Here is a 24,808-nt window from a genome sequence, read left to right as displayed (position 1 = left end):
TTGTGAAAATTCATCTATTTAAAAAAAAAAAAAAAAAAAAAAATGGGAGATATTAAGATACTAATTCCATCAAAAAAAAAATTCTCATTATTTGGAAAGACTGAAGACGCACTGCAGGCGTATTTTAGATTCAGATTCCAGTAAACAAGAAATTTAAGTTAATGCAGGATTTGAATGAAAGACACAAAAGTAACTTCTCCTTCAAAGATATGAAGTGTTTCCAAGGAGCCATTATCAGGGTTCTGGATGGCTGAAATAAAATAAAACACACGATAATGTGGCGCGCGGGTCGAGGCTGTGGGCTCAAATCCCACTAAGGCAGAGGGCCTCAAACTCGGTCCTGGGGACGCCTGGTGGCGGAAGGTGTTTGCTCCCACCTGCTTCTGTTTTTAATTGGACTCCTGGGCTCATTAAGTGATGTGTTATTCCCCAGATTCTGTGTTTTGGGAACAATATAGAAATTAGAAAACTAAGTTTGGTTAAAATATTATATATATATATATATATATATATATATATATATATATATATATATATATATATATATATATATATTGTGACAGATGGCTGGGATGCCCCTGCACCATATATACAAGGGGGGCAAGGGTGGGAAACCCAATATCTCCCCCTGAACGCTAGATGGCAGCCTCCCTGGGTTGCAGCGGTGCCTCGGACTGCCCCAGGGCATCATGGGGGTTGGAGTTCTGTGCAGCCCTGTTGGGTTCCGCAGGCGCCACCAGGGGGTGCTGCAGCAGGAGCTGCTGGCCCCTTTTGGACACTAGTTTCGCCCCACCTGGAAGTGCAGCCGGATGTCGGCAATCAAGCACCTGGAGCACTTCTGGGTACCCAATAAAAGGAGCCAGCAACCACCACTCAGGGGCCAGAGTCGGGAGGAAGAGGAGGAGTGGTGGTGGTAAAAGAAGAGGATCCTGCTGCGCTCCAACTGGAAAACAAAAAAACGTAACCAGCTGTATCTCCAATGCTTATAAGCTGCCTGGGATAAAGGTGTGAGCCAAACTCGTAAATGTATACATTACATAACTTATAGACGCACAAATACAAATATTTAAATATACACATATAGACATGAGACAATATTTTTGTTGTATCGAATTTACTAGCAATGTGAAATGTGGATTTGTATGTTACTGTATGACATTACCACGTACTGGTAATGAAACACAAAGACAAAAGAAAACGTCTTTCACTGAAAGCAGAGAACTTGCACTTTCACACAACTGCTGTCTGCCTTGTGTATCGTGACATGAAAGCTGGCAGCGCACAACACACAGATCAGTGGACATGGACTGGACAGCAGCTTTCAAGATTCGCATTTTCAGGGGCAGCCAATCGCAACATCGGTCCATAAATGCTTAACTGCATCCCTAGGCTTGTTTTCAAATCGATCAGGACCACCAAAGCACAAAAGTAACATGCAGGGTGGGGAGGGTTAGGAGCCATGTACTGATACAGGCCTTGTGACAAAACGGGACTGGGAGCTGTGGCTGTGAGAACGAGTGCCTGACACATCAATGCACCTTTTATGAAAACAGACTCCGAACTTGAGGGGGGTTTTCAGCATTTATACAGCAGAGGACCCTGTAACAGCAGTGCCTAGCGGGGAGAATTGAGAAAGCAGCCAAATGCCCAGTGCTTGCTTTTCTGGTCAGATGTTCCATCCCTGCTACACCTGAAACCTGTGAGTGAGTTGGTTACGCTGCAGGAGAAGTCTCATCAAGCACGGAACCAATATTCCTATTTATCTTAAAAGGAAATATAAACATCATTAATTCTTCAGAGATTTAGGCAGCAAATACAGCCAATGGGTCAGTAAGGCCTTTAATCAATAAAAGGGCATCCATTTTTGGAGTTTTTTTTTTTTTTAACTCAGAAAACAAAAGATACATTTTAATTTTAATGGTTTCCACTTATGGAATATTTTATTATAGATTGTGTGCTCTTTTTTGTCATATGTACAGAGCACAGTGGCATTCTTACACATGTGCGCTAATCAGCATGCATCACGTCAGTAGCTTAACGCATTCAGACCAATTACATTTGATCACTGACACTACTACACGTTTAATTTTTTGCCTAACGCTTCCTGATTCACATGTGATATGGCACTTAATGCACCTTGAAGTCAAGTTATGCAAGACATTGAGCTTTTCGAGTCCCCCAAACCCCCCACCCCCTCCACATTACTGGGATGTGAGAGGCCAAAGTTGCTCCTTTTCACAAAATTTTAAAAACCTGGGGATCAGTAATACAGGCACGTGGAGTATCATTGTATGCTATGTCAAGGTTGCCGATGAAGAATATAATAATATTGTGGGTATTTATTTACCAGTGGTCCTGCCCTCTAACAGCCACTCTCAAAAATTTAAAAAAGACAAATTTCAAGCATAAGCATGAGGGTTTAGCGTTTGGGACAATTTCAAGTGCAGTGATGATGAATATGATGTTTTTGATCCTTTACTACACATCAAGAACCCTATGGACCTCCATCAGAGAGTGAAAAATAACACATTTGTATTACATTCGAGAATATTTAGATTTTAAACATTTAAATTGAATCACACATTATAATGTTTTAAACATTTGATGCAACTGTTCTTCATAAGGTAGAAAAAGGGTGGCTTATGTTAATTCAAATTTTTTATTTTAATAAAAAAAAGAAAAGGCTTACAACAAATTTTATTAAAGTCTTAACAAAGGTAACACTAAACATTCAGTAAACTTACTTTAGGGAAAACAGGACCGTGAGGCATGAATCACAACACAAATTGTACCGTAGGCCAAAATTACCACCTCTTGCTTGTATAAATACACACAGCTGCGTATGTATAATATACTGTATATATGTATATTTCTTACGCCATTTGAACCACTGACCTACATAACGTAATCCAACCTCCACAATGACTTCGAAGAACTTCCACAAATAAAACTTTTATGGGCTCATCGCTACTCGTGATGGGAATTGTAGGCGAGGAGGACAAACGACCAGCGCGTTAAAACGGATCTTCAAAACATGAACAACTACACTTCCCAAGAGCCTCTGCTGCAAACTCTATGACGCAAAGTGTCCATTCGCCAATCAACAGCAAGGAAGGCTAGCTGTCAAAGCAGGGTCATGTGACTGACAGCGTGCAGCAACAAAACAAACCAAAAGGCTGAGCGTCCGGGACGGCGGCTGTGGAGCAGAGAGCATTGACTTTGACAAATAAAAGAAATGACAAATAAAAGAAACTCGGCGCGAGGCCAGTCCTCCTAATAAAGGCTCATTTTTATCGGTGGCCGTCAGACTTTTTGGCCCCAAATACAATGGAGTACGCTGGGCAGTCCTAACAGAGGCATATAATGAAATATTTAAAGTATTACCTGGAAGTCGTACAACGCCACGATGTTCTCATGTTTAAGCTCCTTCGAGAGACAGAAAAAAGAAAACAAAAACAGTTACACAATGGCCGTGACGGACACATTTGAATACACATCAAGCTACGAACCGCACACTTACTTTTAAAATTTTGATCTCCTTGCCCAAAAGCGTCTGCGACTTGGCGAGGTTCTTCTTATTGATGCACTTGACAGCAACCTCCCAGTCTTGTTTCTGGAGTAAAAACAAATGGTGTGCGGTTAGACCAAAGGCACAAGCTCCAGCAGCCGCTCCATTTGATGGTTTCGGATGGATGCCCCTGCTGTCACTACATGTCCCAACATGCCCAAAGCCATGGGATACCGTTAACACCCGACACGCTGTCCCTTGCCACAGGAGGGGATCCCCTCGTCAACGCGTTTGACACATATCGGTGCCGGTCGGGCATGTGGGGAGCGGGTGCCAAGTGACTCACGACATTAACTTTAGTACAGATCGTGCCCTGAAGTCACCAGAGGTACACAGCGTGTCGCCCCTCCCCGTATTCATTTTGTCCCCAACGGGTGACAAAATCAGCCTTGTCATGTTTTCCTCGCACGTCGGTTCTCCTGCCACCTTTCGCAGGCCTCGAGTTAAGGTGGCACCATAACGACTTGCCCGTAGGCCCGCGATGTCACGAAAGCATCGACCAGCCATGACGCGGCACGTCAAATCCACGTACCCATCGAAGAATGCGGGGCTTACCTCCTTGTGTCTTCCCTTGAAGACCACGGCAAAAGCGCCGTGCCCGATCAGATCTTTCCGACTGAATTCGAATTTTCCAACGGACTCCATCTCTCCCTTTGATGCTTTTACACACCGCTGCCTGGCAAGCCTTCCCTTTTATTCCTGGACTGAATTTCTAAACGCTGGGGGTGCGAATGTAGGAGTGGGGTGGGAGAGAGGGAGGGATGGACGATTTAGATCAGGATCTGGGGACCCCTACAAAGAAGCCCCTGGCTGCGCTGCTGCTAGGCTCCCGGCAGCTGGAAAGTTGCCCGTTTCCTCCCAATTCCATGGGCTGCCTCTCGGCGAAAAGCGATCGCTTGTCAGTCATGATGGCGCTGAAGAGGACCGCCGTATTTTACTGCAGAGAGCTCCCCATGGTCGACGGGGCCACAGACGCGCAGTTCCACCTTAAGAAGCTCCGGACCCACTTTTGTTTGTACACAAAAAGCAAGTCTGAAATATCTCAGCGGCCGCCGTTAAGTTGTCTTCACAAGCGAAACAGTACTTCCAAAATACAAAAGTAAACACGACGTATATGATATTCCTGACTCCAACAGCTCTCGCTTCAGAGTTTAGAAAAACAACCGCTTGTAAACGACAACGTCCCGGCGTCTGAACAAAGCCCTCTAACCCTTAGCCAGGAGAGGGCAGCGCGCATGCGCGCCGGACTAGGAGGCGGAGCTTTCACGTTTATTTTGAAGGGTTGCTGCCAAACTCGCGCTCCTTCGATTTTACTTCTCACCTTTCATTGCAGGAAGATGGCCGTCGTCGGGCTGCACTCAGCTGTACTACAGTGAAAAGTGTGTGGGGCACCTCGATCTGTTTTTAAAAATGTAAAAAGAGTAATAAAGCGACAGTCTCATGCTAAGTATGTCAAGGTGCATAAAGTAACGCCCCCTTTCACGTCAACCGGACAAGAGGTGACCGCGGGACGAGCGACACTCCCGTTCAGCTGTCACTTAGTACGTGCAACGGAGAGGCGAATGGACAAAACAATCCTGCAGATCCCGAGTTACTTCTGGAATGTCGCCGAGATTTAGGCTTTAGGGACCTCGGCATAATGGAAACGTGGGAGCAAACAGGAGAGCCACTCTGCCTACGGACAGTGCGCCGTACCCAATGCTGATGTTGTTAGATTTAATTTCATGTTAACATCAATTCAGCATCTGACGACTTGCAACGTTCATAGATAGATAGATGTGAAAGGCTCTATATAATGGAAAATAGATGTGAAAGGGACTATATAATAGATGTGAAAGGCACTATATAATAGATAGATGTGAAAGGCACTATATAATTAATAGATAGATAGATAGATAGATAGATAGATAGATAGATAGATAGATAGATAGATAGACCATTGTTTTTCCCCAGGGGGAAGTTTGGATTTTTACAGATGCTCATTAAATAAATAAACAGATAAATGTATTTACGCATACACTATGGTCTGAACACACACCACAATGACAAAAAAAGGAAGAAAATGAACTGACTTGCCAGTCCCAAGCCCAGTGAGGTCTTTTACAGAGACATTGCTGATTGTATTATGGACCCCCATCGTGTTTCTTGAGGCACTTCTGCTGAATCATCTGTTGGCTGAAAGTCCTCAGTGTTTGTGTGTCACAGAGAAGATGTGCAGCATTGTTCATGATGGCGCTCAGTTTTGTTTTCATTCTCTCCTTCACTACAACCTCCGGGGAGAGTCCCATAACTGAGCCTTCCTTTTTTAATTAGTTTGTTGATTTGGTGGGCCTCTCTTGAAGTGATGGGACTGGCCCTGCACATCACACCATAGAAAACTGCACTGGCCATCACTGGAGAAGTCAAAAAACTCTGTCGTCACAGTGCTTCCAGCTTTGTCCATTTGAGAAGAAGCCTTGTGCAGCAGATGGATAATTGCATCCACCACTGCAGGGGGTCCAGGTGGTCTACCGCAAGGGGGCTCATATAGTCCAGGACCAGCCTCTCAAAGGTCTTCATGATGTGAGACATAAGTGGCACTGAGCTGTAGTCACTACTAGGTGAAGAGGTGCTTGCCTTCATTGGAAAAGGAACAATCGGCATGTTTTCCACAGCAGTGTCACTTTCTGAAGCCTTTGAGACAGACTGACCAGGTGACAGAGGACACCACAGGCCTTAAGAACTCGAGGACTGACTCCATCTGGTCCCACAGCTTTTCCTGTGTGTAGCTCCTGCAGTCTGTCACAGGTCATAGGTCACCTGTTTCCTCTCCCATCATTGCCGAAGCAGGTTTTGCTCCTCCACGCTGCTGCAATATCTGATACATCGGGTCCCACTCCCCTGCTCTTCACTACAGATGAGGTGAGGATGCAGCTGATTGCCTGAAGAAGGGGCCTGAGTTGCCTCGAAAGCTTGCATATTGTAATCTGTTCAGTTAGCCAATAAAAGGTGTCATTTTGCTTGACTTCTGATTGTCTGAATTACAAACCCTGCGGTGGGTTGGCACCCTGCCCGGGATTGGTTCCCTGCCTTGTGCCCTGTGTTGGCTGGGATTGGCTCCAGCAGACCCCCGTGACCCTGTGTTCGGATTCAGCAGGTTGGAAAATGGATGGATGGATGGATGAATTACAAACCGTTACATCCTTCCTCATTCACGCTGAATTTCTGTCTGCTTGAATACAATGAAATGCGTCCAGTGTCAGGTACATCAGGTCTAAGGCAGCTCTCACCGTACTTGTATGCTCCATGAGCTGAGATGACAGCAGACAGTTCGTCCATTTTATTTGATAGCAATCAAACATTTCTCTTACATACCAATTCGGAATCCTTCTTGCCTTCCTTTTATTCTCACGTCACCCTCCCCAGCTCCAGTGGTACAGTGAAGCTTAGGTGCTTGTGATCACAGTGCCAGTAGTTCATTACAACACAACGTATTACACCCCACTTTTGTTTTCTGTGTCTCTTACATTTCCAGGTGTTGCAGACATAAGGTGCCCTCCTGGTACTCCTCATGTCCCCTCCTGTGAGGTCAATCAAGACGAGCATCGACTGCACATCATCAGTAAATTTAAAATCCAATTGTAATGGCCACCATCAAAAGCCTGATGAAATCTAATCTTCATAAAGACTACTAACTAGTAAGACAAGTTCAGAAACAAAACAAAAGCAAAAAAACAGGAAACCCAGAGTGTCTGGAAAAAGGCCGCTGTGTAAGGAACTGTTACTTCTTTATTCGGCCGATTACACAAACAACCTTTACATGATCTGACGTCTTTCAGCGCTCCACAGTTACACATCACAGATGCTTCACGCGTATTTTTAACACTTGGAGTGCTCAGTGTGTTGGAGGTGAGGGTTCAGGTGCAGCTGTTGGTTTTAAAATGTGCCCACCACTTTGCTCCTCTACTAATTCCACTTTATTGACAACCCATAATCTTGGAAAGTTTTGCTATTGAATTGCATCTTTTAAATGGTGTTGTTAAAATTGGCCTGTGTGTGTGTGTGTGTGTGTGTTCATCCTGGGATAGGCTCCCACTTCACCACAATCCAGCCCACGATAGGCGGATAAGAAAATGGTTGGGTGTTCTCTCTGGAAACTCTGGCCATGAATGTTACAGGCTTACCTGAGGAATGTAGTACCACTTCCGGACGAGAGGGGGCGCTGTCGCTAAAGGCCTTGCCTAAAAATGCCAAGAAGATGCCCAATGAGGGCAACTGAGCCAGAGAAGCTCCACCCCTTCCAAGCCAGATGGTATAAAAGTGGACGTCCCTGGAAAGTGGGGTCACAGCTTGGACCAGAGCAGCCAAGAGCCTCAAGCTCTCCCAAAGTCTGGCCCATCTTACTTTAAGACAGCATGGCAAGGTAAATACCAAGGTGATCGCCAATCCTTTGTGTTCCTATGCCGTTGTGCTCCTGTTTATTTACTTTTGTTCCTTGAGCCACCAGGATTAAATCGGATAGCCCTACTAGCACACTATCTTTCTTTGGGAATCTTTGCAATTTTGTCACTCAGACCACACTGTCTTTCTTTCTATTTATCTATTACATAGTGCCTATCACATTATCTATCTATTATATAGCACCTTCGTATTATCTATCTATCATATAATGCCTTTGACATCTATTTATTATATAATGCGTTTCATATTACCTTTTGTATTATCTATCTGTCTATAATATAGTGCCTTTCATATTATCTATCTCTCTATCTATTATATACCACCTATCGTATTGTCTATCATATAGTCCCTTATTTATCTATCTATTACATAGTGCCTTTCACATCTATCTATCTATCTATTATATAGTGCCTTTCACATCTCTATCTATCTGTCTAGTATATACCACCTTTCATATTGTCTGTCTATCATATAGTCCCTTATTTATCTATCCATCTATTATATAGTGCCTTTCATATTATCTATTTATCTATCTATCTATTATATAGTACCTTTTGTATTACCTATCTATCCATCTATCTATAATATAGCTGCTATATTATAGCACCTTTCATATTATCTATCTATCTATCTATCTATCTATCTATCTATCTATCTATCTATTATATAGTGCCTTTCACATCTCTATCTATCTGTCTAGTATATACCACCTTTCATATTGTCTATCATATAGTCCCTTATTTATCTATCCATCTATTATATAGTGCCTTTCATATTATCTATTATATAGTACTTTTTGTATTACCTATCTATCCATCTATCTATAATATAGTGCCTTTCATATTATTTATCTATCTCTCTTTCTATCTACTATATAGCACCTTTCGTATTATCTATCTATCTATATATCTGTATTTTTTAAGCCGTATCCTGTCACGGATGCAGAGTACAGTGAGATTCTTACTTGCATATTCAAATCAACGTGCCACACATGAAGGCACCTCAGCCTGTCCTGAGAATGTCAGGTGCTCAGGTGTCCACTTTACTCTTCCGTGGAAACATGCAGCAGAGACCTCTGCAAGGCCCCCGCCAGCCAAACCTGCACTGGGGACGCTCACCTCCACGGGGGTGACGAGTGTACCCAGAGTATGACGTGCAGGCCTCTTAGCGCTCATCAATCCAAATCAAACGCTGACCTTCTCGTCGGTGTTGGTGCTTATTCGGGGGGAGCGCATTGTTGTTTTTTTTTTGCAGTTGTGCTGCCCCTGTTGTGCAGCACTTGTAATAAATAAGTTGTACATGTGCACTGCCGTTGCCTTCAGAAGAGGAAGTTCATTTTTAAAACTCTGGAATGACGACGAGCTCAAAGTGTCACATATTGAAGGCCCAGCGACAGGACGCGCGTCCCACCGGCGTTGAGTCCCAGAGGAGTGTGTCTCTGCTGCCCCCAAGTGGAGGCTGTGTGCACTGCAGGGACAGGCCGGCACTGTGCGTCGCAAACTACAGGAGCAGCGCGTGTGTTTCGAAAAGCAATTTCTGTCCATTTATGACACGTTATAAAACGGAGACGGGACGATCGTGCGCTGAAGGGAGAAACCCTGAGCAGGGCAGCGTTAATAAAGGCGTTTGAAATTTACATTTGCGCGTCCTGGCCGCTCCCCCGGCCCCCCATTGATCACGTTAAGCGTTTCAGCGCGAGGATTGCAATTGATTGAGTGGCCTTTGCTTTCCTCCGTGTGACATTTTGCTGCCTGTTCCCGCATTCAGGGGGCAGTGAGACGGGGGCACACAGAGCCTCACCTTTTAAAGACACCGGCGCTGGAGTGTAACTGTGTGCAAGTGAATTAATGAGGAAATTCATTATTAGACATTTGGAAAATATTTTATGTTCCCCGAGTAATGAGGCTGGCAATCGACAGAGCCGCAGAATAAAGATGGAATGAGCTCCATTACTGTTTAATGGCCTCATTTGAAATTACGGCCAGCAGGTGCTTTAGAGGGCAGCGTGGAGGTGACTGGTTAGCAGTGACAAGTGACACGTCTGACTGGTGTCTACGTGAATCTGCCATGGACTGGGGGTGGGGGGGGGGGCCTGACCATTACTAGATTTACACCCAAACTCCTCCCTGGGGATGAGCACCCCACAGTGGTCTCAGCACACACTGGGGGGCTGTTAGGACATCGGGCTCCATGATTCACTCAATGCCGTCTACACCCACCTGGACTGTGACAAGCAGCAGACCCCCACTCCTTGTTTCTTCATTGTGCTCCACACCCGCTTCAGAAGGCCAACAGCTATAAGAAAACAAAGGTGGGCTGTCTGAGTGACCACAGACCACTGGCCCTCACTCCAGACTGGTGCTGGGACACATTCAACGGAATATTCCAGACAGTCTGGACCACAGCTGGTCCATAGGTGATGCTATACCCCTCAAACTTAACATGCTGGCAGTGTTGGATAACCAAAACTGTTACACCAGAGTCATGTTGATGAATGACAGCTCCTTATTGAACACTCTTGTGCCATCAAAGCAGACCACCAAACACCACAGCTTAGGCCAGAGCACCACCCTGTGCAGCTGGACTGTGGACCTCCTAACATGCCATCCTCAGCAGATGCGGATGGGCAGTAGCCCTCCATCTCTAACCCTTTAGACAGCCACTCCACAATGGAGCATGCCAAGACCCCTTCTGTAATACATGGTCACCTCTGACAGTGTAATCAGACCCCCATTCCAACTCCCCATCATCATAGGCCTGATCCACCACCAATGAGGAGGCCGCTTACTGAGATGAAGTCTACCTGCCAAGTTGGTGGTGCCAGGAGTACAGGCTCACTTTTAAAGTCAGAATAACCAACACTATGGCCATGGATGTTATGAAGGAGGACGCTGAACACACTCCATCGTCTTCAGAGAGGATGCTGTGAGGAGGTCGAGTGCTTTAAAGTTCTTGGAGTTGAAAAGCTCTTGTCAAGAAATGCAACCACTGTGAACCTTCCTCAGATATCCGAGGGTCATGTTTCTCCTTCTGTCCTGACAGACTTCTACAGGTGCCCATTGGAGTCCACCCTCGCTGGCCTCATCACATCCTGGTCCTGCACCTGCTCAGATCAAGATCATAAAGCACTGTAGTGGGTGGTGAAGGTGGCACAGAATACGACTGGCACCCAGCTGCCATCTGTTCAGGACCTACACGACACTCACTGGATAATTAAAGAGCTCAGCCTTCCTGCACAGCCACTCTTATCACTCTTATGGACCACTAAGCGGTGATACCCATCTATGAGGGGTGGAAATCTGAGTAATCGACGTAGACCTCCATGTTAAAAGTTTGCACTGCACCTTCTGTTGGAATGTGTTTTGTTGTGCATGTAGTGATATAATGCATTGAATTTGTTGTTCCAACAGATGGCTCATCACAAACATTTGTAGTAATAAAATGAATTATTATAAATGGCTGTGATGGCCCCTCTGTACATCCATCCATTTTCCAACCCGCTGAATCCGAACACAGGGTCATGGGGGTCTACTGGAGACAATCCCAGCCAACACAGGGCACAAGGCAGGAACCAATCCCGGGCAGGGTGCCAACCCACCGCAGGACACACACAAACACACCCACACACCAAGCATACACTAGGGCCAATTTAGAATCGCCAATCCACCTAACCAGCATGTCTTTGGACTGTGGGTGGAAACCGGAGTGCCCGGAGGAAACCCACGCAGACACGGGGAGAACATGCAAACTCCACGTAGGGAGGGCCCGGGAAGCAAACCCGGGTCTCCAGGTCTCCCAACTGCGAGGCAGCAGCGCTACCCACTGCGCCACCGTGCCACCGGCCCCTCTGTTGGAATGACAAATGCAATGCATATGTCTGTTATATGCCATTTGGTATGGGATCTGTAAAAGCGGTCATAATGTTTGTGATGCGCCATCTGCTGGAATGACAAATGAAATGGTTTTATTACAAGAAATGTTTGTGATGTGCCATCTGTTGGAATGACAAATGTGGGGGGTGTGTCAGGAATTGACTACCCTGCTCCCAGGGTGGTCCTGCCTGACACGGTGGTGCTTCCAAGAGTCAGTGGTTTGAGCACCAGAAGTACTCCTGAGTCAGGTGTTAATAGAGAGTCTTGGCCTTGGAGAGATGGAGTGAGGACAACACTCACCTGGGTGGAGAAAAGGGAGACGAGCGGGTGGGGAGGTAGAACTGAGCGTGCTGTGCAGTCCCGGTGGTCTCTGCTGCTGACCTGAGGATGTGACCGTCAGCCGGTGTCTCAGTGGACGTCCAAAGTGGAGTGGTGACCGAGTGATGATGTGTTGAAGTTACGCTCTGGTCAGCTTGTGACGGTGAGTGTGGTTTTAGTTGGGATGGAAAACGTGTGTACAATCGCACGGGGTAAACTAGCAGGAATACCTGAATAGCAGCTGGAAGAAAAAGCACCTTAAGCATAGGAAAGTCGCTATATAAATAAAATACTTCATTAGTATTAAAAAGGTAAAATCAAAACTGACAAAAATAGTCGAAAGCAAAGACTTCAGTTGCATGGCTACTGAGAACAAATCACGAAAGCCGAAAATCCGAGTTGCGTCAAACACCAGAGAAGTGAAAGCAAAGGGGGGTGTTTTGAATCTCAGAGGGCCAAATGCTCCCCAAGACCAACTTTGGTAATGGGAGGTCATGACCTCTGAGGGCTCGCCCCTAGATTTTGTAAAACAATGGAGAATAACACACTGTAAAAGGAGACAGAACAACGTGAAGGAGCTGGGGGCGCCGCCCTGGTGACCCCCATAAAATCAGAAGCAGAAAATAAACAATGAAAACGGGCAATAAATGAGGCGTCGTCACTTCAAGATGGCCGAACTGCTGGGTCATACGGCTTCCAGGCAGGAAAGGGGGGGCGGACAGAGGAAGTGGAATGGCAGTCAGTCTTCTGTTCTGGAGAAGCATTAGTGCACAGCGCCACCCGTTGGAGTGGCAGGTAACTGGCATCACCAGAGCCCTGCAGCTGTCCCCCACTCAGATCAGCCAGCCCACCTACGGGTTTAGAATTAGTTATGGTGTTATGCTGACTGGTGCGAGTGGGCACTGGTTCTTGCATTGAGTTTGATGGCACCAGGACAGACTCCGATTAGGTGGGCTTGAATACGTTATTTTATCATATTTTAAATTCTGGGGCCTAAAATTAGCAACAAGTAGCCTGTTCTGTTTTTTTTCCCAAAGCATTTTTAATTAAAGTTTATGTGGGCCGATTGCCATGTTGTGAGAGCGGAAATTAAAAAGCACTTGTGTGTCTGCTGCTCAGGTCTCCACAGTCATCAAAATAAATAAATAAATAAAAAAGAGACATTTGGGCTGTCGGTCCCAGCCTGTCCAGTACTCATGATGGCACACTGGTCACCACCTCTATTCCTTCCGCCTGTGGGACTCCAAACTGGGGACACAGAGTACGTGACGGTGACATGCGAGTGACGTGTCCCAGGGTGGCATTATGTATCCACATCCAATGGCCTGCTTAGCTTATCCTGCCGCACCTCCAAAAGCAGGCATGGAACTGGGAAATGGAGTGGTGGTCTGTCCAGGGCTACTGGGAGAGACCCCAGCCCGTGAGGAACGTCTGCAGCCGGTGGGTGTTCAGATCAAACTCGGTGAGGGGGGGGGGGGGGTGAGAAAGGTTAATTAAATTAAGACATGGGACAAGCTGACCAACGACAGCCAGAAAGCCTTATGCCGAACTTCAGGGGCAAATACCAAAATAAAGCCAAGGCGAGATTTGGTTTGATTTTTTATAACGGACCCGACATGGGGGTACCCACTGTTAGGGTACCCGCTTTTATTTTATTTATTTACATGACACTAGAGGCGGGTCATGTGACTAGAAACCACTGCATTTGTGCCCCTCACAATTCACAGAGTCAGAGCCGTGCCCAGCCAAGTCCTTGAGGGTCAGCTCTGCTGATTGTGGAGGGTGGGCTGTGTGCCTCGCCTCATTCTATTCCCACACATTTAGATGTGCCCCCCCCCCCCCCTTGGTGCTGCAGTTTGCACCCGCCACCTTTCAGAGGAGGACTGACACACACGCCACTGCCCGAGCAGCAGGTATGTCAGCAGAGAACTGAAGGGCCACTTACTCGCCCCCTCCTTCCTCCTCCTCCTCCTCCTCCGCTCTGTGTTTTAACATCTTTCTCTCATTTTTTTTTTATTTTTTTCCCTGTGCTTAGAGACATGGCAGCAAAATTATATAATGATGCTGAAGCACTTACCCATCATTGTGTAAATGGCAAAGAAAATTCCGTCCCAAGATTACAGCCTTGCAAGTGGAGTGCAATTGATAAAGCACATAACCTATACTTTGGAAAACACTTTAAGGATTACATGGATTTTTACGAAGCCTAAATAGAGCCTGACGCCCCCTAGAGGTGGCACACAGGGCTGACCTGTAATGTGCCGCTGCGTCCCACACACACCGTCAGTCTGAACTACAAGGCTAAGGGTCTACGCTGGCATTGGGAGGGTTGCTGCTTCAAATCTCGTTACTGCCAGGAGGGATCCTACTCCGTTGGGGCCTTCACCTGAAAACTGCTCCAGACAATGGCTGACCCTGTGCTCTGACCTCCAAAGGTCACGTGAAATGACAATTTCCTCTCGGGGATTAATAGAGCATCCTGTAAAAAACAAAAAAAGAAAACACGTCTGTACAGACGGCTGAAGAAGTGGACACAAAACAAACACCAGAGAGATCAAAGAGCAACGAGTACCAAAGCCTAAAAGCGTATGTCATCAAGTATCAGCCCAAGGTTCATACTGCGCCCCTAGCAGCCCGACGTCACATCCATAATGGCATCTGAAAACAAAGATGGCGTCGTGACAGAATCATAAGTGATGAAACAATTCAGCGCTACGTGACGTAATTCAGCCAGACAGAGTGAAAAATAATAAGCGGCACTAAGCAAAGACTCCATTTAATGAATGAGGAGAAAAATCGTAAAGAAACGGCCGTCAAATTCCAAATTCAGGAGCTCCCTAGGTGAACAAAGTGTATCAAATCAAATCAAATATGAATTCAGAAACACAAAAACGCAGACTGATGAAAGCTTTACATCTAAATGAGATAAGGATCACACTCCTCAGCCTCCCTGGAAAAGTCTATTCGGGGGTCCTGGAGAGGAGGGTCCGTCAGATAGTCGAACCTCAGATTCAGGAGGAACAGTGTGGTTTTCGTCCTGGTTGCGGAACAGTGGACCAGCTCTACCCCCTTAGCAGAGTCCTGGAGGGTGCATGGGAGTTTGCCCAACCAGTCTACATGTGTTTTGTGGACTTGGAAAAGGCGTTTGACCGTGTCCCTCGGGGAAACCTGTGGGGGGTACTCCGAAAGTATGGGGTACCGGACCCCCTGATAAGAGCTGTTCGGTCCCTGTACGATCGGTGTCAGAGCTTGGTCCTCATTGCCGGCAGTAAGTCGAACCCGTTTCCAGTGAGAGTTGGACTCCGCCAGGGCTGCCCTCTGTCACCGATTCTGTTCATCACTTTTATGGACAGAATTTCTAGGCGCAGCCAGGGTGTTGAGGGGGTCCGGTTTGGTGGACTCAGTTTTGGGTCACTGCTTTTTGCAGATGATGTTGTCCTGTTTACTTCATCAGGCCGTGATCTTCAGCTCTCTCTGGATCGGTTCGCAGCTGAGTGTGAAGTGGCTGGGATGGGAATCAGCACCTCCAAATCCGAGACCATGGTCCTCAGCCGGAAAAGGGTGGAGTGCCCTCTCAGGGTTGGGAACGAGATCCTGCCTCAAGTGGAAGAGTTCAAGTGTCTCGGGGTCTTGTTCACGAGTGAGGGAAGAATGGAGCGTGAGATCGACAGGCGGATCGGTGCGGCATCCGCAGTAATGCGGGCATTGCATCGGTCTGTCGTGGTGAAAAAGGAGCTGAGCCACAAGGCAAAGTTCTCAATTTACCAGTCGATCTATGTTCCTACCCTCACCTATGGTCATGAGCTATGGGTAGTGACCGAAAGAACGAGATTGTGAATACAAACGGCTGAAATGAGTTTCCTCCGCAGGGTGTCTGGGCTCTCCCTTAAAGATAGGGTGAGAAGCTCAGTTATCCAGGAGGAGCTCAGAGTAGAGCCGCTGCTCCTCCGCATCGAGAGGAGTCAGATGAGGTGACTCGGGCATCTGATCAGGATGCCTCCTGGACGCCTCCCTGGTGAGGTGTTCTGGGCACGTCCAACCGGGAGGAGGCCCCGGGGAAGACCCAGGACACGCTGGAGGGACTATGTCTCTCGGCTGGCCTGGGAACGCCTTGGGATTCTCCCAAAAGAGCTAGAAGAAGTAGCCAGGGAGAGGGAAGTCTGGGCATCTCTGCTCAAGCTGCTGTCCCCGCAACCCGACCTCGGATAAGCGGAAGAGGATGGATGGATGGATGGATGGATAAATGAGATAAGTAAATAATGTGGAAATTAGTAGGATCGTTATACTGTAGTTACGCTAAAGCTTCTCCCTTGACTCTACCTTTCCATATTTTGTGCTTTTCCTGCCAGCTATGCCCGATTGCTGTTTATTGATTATGGCTTAGCTTTTAATACTGTGATACGCACTAAGCTTACCAACAAGCTTTCCTCTCTAGGTGTGCCACCTATTCTCTGCAACTGGGCCCTGGACTTTTTAACAGGCAGACTCCAGTTAGTTAGGATAGAGAACAGTCCAAAAACAGCAATCATAAACACAGGAACCCCACAAGGATGTGTTCTGAGTCCCACGCTGTACATGCTCCTCACTCAGGACTGCGTTGCTTCCCAGCATAACACCAACATTATTAAATCTGCTGATGATACTGCCGTCATTGGACTGATTCCTGGGGATGATGAGTCAGCGTACAAGATGGAGGTGGCTGGCCCCGGAGAAGGATGGAATTTTTTGTCTCCCGGTTTCCAATTTTTTATTTTTTTTCAGCTAGGGGGCTCTGCCCCCTGCTCGCTTCGCTTGCCAACCCCTGGGCGGGCCCTACAAACTAGCCACTTTGCGGTTCATCCACTCGCATATGGAGATGTGGATGTACAATTTAAATAGATTGTTATTTTCATGGGAATTGTTACATATGCATAATAGAACTAACTATTTTACATTACAGCGAGTAATTAACCATAGTAAAAAATAGTAAAACGTAATAAATTGAAAGAAAATTATGTTTTATTTTGCATTAGAGTTATTTGTTGCGTTATACGATTTCATTCTGTTTGGATTTGAAATTAACACGCAAATACTTTTTAAACTTACACTTTTACTATAAAACTTCAGTAAAAACTATTTTTTAAATTAACTTTTTGTCAATATCGAATTGAATTTTGGACTTACATCATGACAACACAACGTACAACTGCCCGTGAGTGAATATCGTTTCTTTCTCTCTATTAAATAAACCGACTTTTTCAAATTTTTGTCCCTGTGATTTGTTAATTGTCAAAGCAAAAGCTATTCTAACGGGAAACTGTAAACGTTTTAATACGAAAGAAATATCGAGATCTCCTTTGGTTTCTAATGTTATCCCCTGAAGATGGACCTGCATTACCTTTCTTGTTGCCTGCTAAAATTTTACATGTCAGAATTGTTCGATCAATTTTGAATACAACTAATCTCGTCCTATTGCATAGCCCAGCACTCAGACATCAATTACACAATTACATTACAATACATCCTTCTTTCTACGGTAATTCGGCCGGTGGCTGAGCACACGGTGTTAACGCCTGTAGATATTCTTTGTGATATCGTAAGTTGATATTTTCATCTTCCGCAACATCACCATCAACTGTTTCAGTAGAGTCTATTGATATGCATTTAACCAATTTGCCGTGTAACTGGAATCGTTACTTCATTTGACTTCATCGTTTCTCGGTGCTAGGATAGGTGTATTAATTTCTTCTGTTTGTAAACCTTCATGATAAAATTTTTCAATAAGATCTGGACATAATAAGTCTTCTTTAAATGGGAACTTAAAGTGAGGAAAACGTAAAAATTTATAAGAGCTGAGAGAGCAGGAACTGAATCTGACAAAAGCATTCACACCAATGAGAGGGGAGAGGACCGCGGGCCGTTAACCGGAAATGGTGCAGAGGAGGGCAGGACTTCTCATGGCCAAAGTCTCATCTCGCGGGACTTGAAATTATCTCTTTGAAAAAGTCTCATCTCAGGATTTCCTTTTATAATAGAGATATGCAAAATCTTGAAGAATATAGAGGAGAGCCCACTCGTGTGCCCGTCACCCTTAGTAAGCAGCAGGACCACATCAGGTCAGGCCTCCGCACCTCCTCGCTACAGCAGCGTCCACCAGTCAGTGTAAGTGCCATTGCGCTCAGTCCACACGACTACGCTTTCTTTCAAAAAGTCTGCGATTTCGCATTTCGTCCTCACAACCCCAATGTCTTCAACCCCTGAAAACGCTCGCCACAGCCCCGGGTTGCCAGGTTCCTAATAAGTGTATAGCCCTATGACTGCTTAAGAACGACACTGCCTGTGGTAGAGAAAATGACACGCCGGAAAGTGAGGGGCCGTATCAGAACAAGAGGGTTAGATACATACTGAAGCCCGAGTTGGCGGGTTGGGGGTCTTCTTTGAGTGACAGAATGGGTACGTACCACCACACGAAAGGGGGAGGGGGACTTTAGAAAGGTAAAGAAGCGCAAAGAGCAGGGAAGGAAGGATGACAAACTTGGTTAAAATTTCATTGCTTGAAAAACAGCCCAAAATACCACATTGTTTTTAAAAAAAGTAGCCCAAGCAAACTCAACCCGCCAAAGCCCAATTTTTTTCCCCCCGAATGACCATGAAAAATAGCCTAGTTGGGCGACAGAACTTCACCACTGAAATGTCAACGGGTGCCCATGCACTTTTTACAAATGGCGCTCCGTGTTTGTCTGTGTTTATTACCAGGTCTCATTCTGCGATTGGTCTCCCCTCATGGGAATTCCAACAAAGCGTGTCAATGCTGAATACGCGCGCAAATCATTTACCAGTCACGAGAGATTTGTGCTAAATCCCGTGGTGCCCCCTCTAGGCGACTGTCTACGTCACACTTGTTTTCAGACGTCTTTCTTACGGAGGGAGAAACTTTCATGAAAGCTGTGAAAATGCTAGCATGGACGGATATCATTTTTGGTTTAAAAACGCTGTGGTATGGATGTGGCCTGAGCCTACCTGGGCAGCTCCGGGTGCACCTCTGCCCATCGCTCCTATTTGGTCACTTCATAGTCCCCAGTCAGCTGACTTGGGCTTGGCAGTGCCCTCAGTCTGGCACATTGGACGTCACTCTTATTATATTCTGCTACTCGATACACCACACAGATGCTTTTTGGCCTGGACCACCTCAGTACTTACTTTTAGCTGGACATTCAGCTTCTTGCGCTCCATAGACAGCTACTAGTTTAGAAAGTGGCTGCAATTTGCCACGGCCCTCTAGCAGCCGAGTTCGAGACCCCTGCTTTACCAACAGCACTCAAACAGGATTTCCAAAAGTGGTGCAAAATGACCCCAAAGCAGCCACTGAGTAACCTCACCACCCCCACCCCGTCCCAAATCTCAGAGAGACGGATGACACGAGACCCTCTTGTCGCTGAAGTGCTTATCGGCAGAGCAGCCAGGCTTAATAAGACGCTCAGATTGTGGGCACTGCCAGCCACTTCTTAAATCCCCAGACCGTGTCCGCCCGCCGTGTTAATCCAGAATCCCCCCGGTGCATGACAATGTGTGGATTGCGGATTTCATGGGGGCACTGGGGGGGGGGGGGGGGGGGTGGTTGTTAGGCATACTCTGTGTTCTGGTAAGCGTCTCCACCGAGGAGGAGTGCGGGCCGGGCGGGTGACGGTGCTGCGCCCCTCATCTTCTGACAGTTGCTTGGCTCCAGCGTGACCTGAATACACAGAATGCCGACGCTCCTGTCTGAGCCACACCGCCGGCTCCTCACAAGGGTGCACGTTATAATTAGGACCTGCAGGAAAACAACAAGCACTTTCTGGTATGAAAAAAAATAAGAAAAAGAAAAAGAAAAGGAATTGTTCGCTTTCCTCTCGGGGAAGGAGATATGAAAAGGCGGCTGCTGCACCTTCAGATACCATCATGGAGCAACGAATGAGAAGAATTCTGAAGCTGACGGCATACTGAGGGGGGCAACAAGAAGAGCAGATTTGGACTCTGGGCCTGGTCGAGCTGGGAGAGAGAGAATTAGCATGGCAACAAGGGGTTGGCATCACCACCTCGTTATGTGCTTCTCTGGTCCAAAACCCGATGGAGGGTAATGGCTACCTGACAGCTTCAGCAACATCGGCTAAACTCTCGGCCTGCTGGTCCTACGCATCAAAATGGCGGATGGGTGGGTGCATAAAAATGATGTGACGTCCTCGAGTCTGCTGACTGCAGCTCAGCGACACCTGGAGCCGATGCCAGCAGCACTGGGTACAAGGCAGGAAGCACCCCTGAAAGTGACAGCACCCACATCCGCTCATAAGGGGGCACCTGGGGAAGTGGGAGGCACATCTGCACAGACATCAGGACCACACACCAGCTCACCTAAATGAACAAGTTGGTCTTCAGGTGACATGCTGGCACACGCTGGCAGTACTTCTACCTCACCCTTCCAGGGATCGGAGGTTCAGTACCCGGTCACTCTTCTGTATGGCGCCTGCCCATTTCGCTTTTTTCCGGGTTGGCCGAATGAGGTTTATCTGTGCAGATCCGTCCTGTAATCTGACAGATGGGTGGTGGGATGGAATGTTTGAGCGTTATGTAAGTGTTGTGAGCCACACAAGTCGGGTCAAGGCTCACAGTGACAAGCGAAGTAAATAGGCATGAGACTGAAGGAGTGGCAACGCGGGTGGAGTGTGTGAGCCCGTGTGGATGGGTGGGTGGGCTGCTCCAGTACAAAAAGAGCAAACCTCACGGTCATCGTTTCAAGGCAGGGCACAGGGCACTTTACAGAGTAAATGGGCAAAACTGTGAGACCACGAACAGGGAGGTGAGCACCAGGGCAGCCAGAGAGGAGATATGCCAGGGAAAGGCAAAAGGAAAGAGGACAAGAAGAGAAGGTGGACAACAGGCATTTGGAGAAGGTACCCATGGAGTAGTAGGTCTGGTAGTTTGTGGGGTCCCATCTTGAAGTGTAAATCTAAAGTGGACCACGGCGGTCTTGTCCATCTGTTTTACTGTGGACTCGCACCAAGGAACATCTCAGTTCAGAGACTGGCACTGTGGGGAAATGCCAGTGGTCAGTCATGAGCCCATAACTGCTGGTCTCAGCAGCACAGATACCACACCTGAACACTGTGAGCCAATGCAAGGGGCTCTCCCATTAGCTCACGTCACACACAGAGATCACTTCGGAGACTTCCCAGCTGACCACCGGCAGTTCAAAACCGTGCAACTCTGTGAACTGAGTGACACAAGTCCAAGGATCATTAGTAGTGCGGACCGTGAGTTGAAATGGGGGCCGAGAGAGACAGAGCAGCTGATGTCACCTTAAAGCGCCCTGCTCGCAGTGTTCAGAGATGGCATTGGCGTGGGCAGCTCTCCTATTGGCTCACACAGAGTCAGGTGGGCTCTTGGTGCAAATCTGCAAACAGACGCGTCGCGGTGCGAGTCCACAGCAATACATCACCTCTCTCCTATTAGTCCCAACTGTAAGAAAAGTGAAGACGCTAATGGTAGGGTGGGTTACACCAACCTGGAAGAGAGCAAAGGGGCAGCATAGCCTTTCGGGAAGTGGGTCAGGCCATCAAGTCCTGTAGGGTGACATTGGCACAGACCCTTCCAACTTGAAGAGCCCACGTCCCGCTCATCCTGAACTGTAAATGAATAATCACAACTGACCACCATATCCTTCACTTGTCCGTCTGCAGAACCTTCTTTGTCCTTTACAGCAAGCAAATCCTGAAAGGTGGACGGGAGGAAGAAGGCTGTTGGCCCCTCACACTCACGAACAGCAGACCAGAATGACCAGCCACTCTGTCGACAGGTTGGACATTTCCTCACCTCCTCGGGTTCCATATTTCCATGAAGCACATCACCACGTCTGTGCATGCCGGAGATCTTAAGGATGCTTACTTTTGCCAAGGCGGCTGTTGCAGAAGAACACAGGGGGAATAAGAATTGGCACTCGATCTGTGCCCACCTGGCAGCTGAATACAGATACACGGCTTCTTACGCTGCTTGGCGATTCCCTGTGGCTCTCAAGTCTAACAAAATCATTTGCCGTCAGTCCCATTCTGACTGAAGTGAAGAAGGCTGTCCACCATTTAATCATGCAGGTTGACTGAACTCTGGTCCCGGGGGTCTCTTCTTGGCTCGACACAGGCAGGCACTGAAGCAGCGTGGGGTGCACATCAAGTCAGACGAGTGCTCATCCGATCTGGAGTGTGGCATGACCAAGCGGTGCCCACTTCAAGCGCTGTCCTGACTGCTGATGGACCCCCAGCAATGCCATGCTGAGCCACCTAGACAGCCCCCTGACCACCGCACATGCCCTAGTTTGCTCAAAGTACTTTAAATAGAAAAAGAGGCAAAATGGACAAATCCGTCACTTGTAAAATCATAAAAGTCAACGTCCAGATTAATCAACATATGGACAACAAGGGAAAAACAGAAAACTCCCGCTGGCAAAGACGCTCCATGAAAAGAAACCAGCAGGGGTTCAAAAGCCAAAGGACTGGCATGGCAGCCCTCACTGGGCCCTCCACATGTCTGAACTGGGATACGGACGATGAGGAGCTTTGACACTGCCGGTGTCATCATGGCAGTGCAGTCCTTCATCCTCTCCAGCATCAAAGAAGGGGAGTACTTTGGCACCCGAAAGAGAAATCTGTCAAGTTATTAGAAACTAAAATCAAAAATAACAACATTTAGGCCTGTGCGATAAAATGGAAGAAAGCCGCGCGGACCACCATGAACAAATGCAAAGCTTACAGCACACAAATGTGCAGAATCAGCGCCCATCTTGAACAAATACGAAAACATCAGGAAAAGCACAAACCGGCGTGACCGCCAGGTGTATTTGGGGGTCCGGGTGACTCCTTAGAGAGCACTTTCACAGCTCAGTTTAGTTACTCCACGGCAGAGTCGCTTCTCACATTTCTGTTTATTAAATATTTTTGTAGCAGTGAGTCAGATTTAAAAATAAACAGTGAGAAAAGAATGGAATGACATGCGTTAGCAGAGCTCATCAAATCCAATAGCACTGAGTACATCATCTGGACACATGCCCGGGGGTCCTGACTGCAGGGTGACCTGGGGGGCTGTGGGGCAGATGTCTTCATCCATGGAGAATGCTTATGCACAAATCTCACTAATTCAGGTAAAATGTGGCCAGTGAAGACCCTCAGTGCCAAATATGAGTGACTATGGGGGTCCTAACTACAACCTCCACTGACATGTGCAGTGCTTCAAGTGGGCCGGTACTGACTGGTACACTAATTTCTACCTAGGGTACTGGCACCTGTTCTTACCATTGTGTGCTGCGCAAAGTTACACCGGGGACCTCCCACTCGCTCTTTGACTGAATGTAGATTAATGTTAATTAATTCATTTAATTACAAATGAACAATTAGTTTGAAGGCAAACTAGGATGAAAACGAGCAACAAAAGAAGTAATCTTAACACATAATTCGCCTGCCTCCTCACTCACTCACTCACTCACGTCCGTCCGAAGCCGAATGTGCAGTCGCCTTCTGCGCAGCTGCCCGAAAAACCTTACGAGACCGACATCCAACCCCAACATCGCGGAAGGTGGCAGAAAGCTCTAGAGGCCTGAAAGGCGATTTCGACTACAGCTCGAGGCCTAATTACGCATTCTGATTCAATTACGCATTCATTCAATACACCTATATCAGGTTTGTGGTGCTTATACTTATTACTATTCCATATTGTACTGGAACATTCATCATTCAATATTATACTATAGGCCTGGAAAATTCATCAACTAACAGTACAAGCCTGTACAGTAATGAGTAAAGCGGACTACAATCATTACAAAACAACTTCTTCGTTACTTATCATTTGTTCTTCATACACTGCTGACACAAACTCGTGCCCGTTTCATCTTACGTCGTCGAAACGGGCTCTTTGTCTTGTATAATATAATCCATCTTAATAAATGGATAAGTGCCTGTGCGTCTCTCCGGTTGGTATGCTTCAGTCATTCCAACAGATGGCGCATCACAAACATGAATACTGCTTCTACGAACCCCCACACCAAATGGAATATGATAGAGACATTTGTATTACATTTTCCATTCTCACAGATGGCACATCACAAACATTTGTATCAACATAATCCACTGCATTTGTCATTCCAACAGATGGCATGTCACAAACACTTGTAGTAATAGAATGCAGAGCATCTTGTCATTCCAACAGATGGCGCATCACAAACATTTGTAGTAATAGAATGCATTGCATCTGTCGTTCCAGCAGATGGCGCATCACTAACTCTTGTAGTAATAGAATGCAGTACATCTGCCGTTTCAAAAGATGGTGCATCACAAACATTTGTAGTATTGGAATGCAATGCATTTGTCATTCCAACAGGCGGAGAATCACAAACATGAGCACCACTTCTGCGAATCCTCATACCAAATATCATATAACAAAAACATATGCATTATGTTTGTCATTCCAACAAATGGCGCATCATTACCTTAGTGGTATTCAGACCTGAGCCTCCTCCCCACCTGCTCCTGTGTGTAACCTTCATGAGGGGCACAGCGGTTAATGCGTAACACCTGCACTCAGGTCTCTGCTGTGCAGGTTGGCTCCTCCCATC

The 24,808-nt window shown here is 46.8% G+C and overlaps 1 protein-coding gene across 1 annotated transcript in view; it reads right to left on the bottom strand.

Annotated features, from left to right (window-relative positions):
* The window catches only part of LOC114669221 (serine/threonine-protein kinase ULK1-like), a 110,597-nt gene extending 105,799 nt beyond the window's left edge, over positions 1–4,798 (bottom strand). Inside the window, exons 1-3 of the mRNA XM_028825415.2 lie at positions 4,124–4,798; positions 3,521–3,613; positions 3,385–3,426 (exon numbers count right to left, since the gene is read on the bottom strand). Of these exons, the coding sequence (XP_028681248.1) occupies positions 3,385–3,426; positions 3,521–3,613; positions 4,124–4,213 (225 nt within the window). The 5' untranslated portion in view covers positions 4,214–4,798. The remainder of the gene's footprint in view (positions 1–3,384; positions 3,427–3,520; positions 3,614–4,123) is intronic.
* Positions 4,799–24,808: the final 20,010 nt, after the last annotated feature.

This window comes from Erpetoichthys calabaricus, chromosome 18, assembly GCF_900747795.2.
Source record: "Erpetoichthys calabaricus chromosome 18, fErpCal1.3, whole genome shotgun sequence".
Lineage (NCBI taxonomy): Eukaryota > Metazoa > Chordata > Cladistia > Polypteriformes > Polypteridae > Erpetoichthys > Erpetoichthys calabaricus.
Note: the sequence above shows the minus strand (reverse complement) of the source record. Positions and strands in the feature narration are given on the sequence as shown.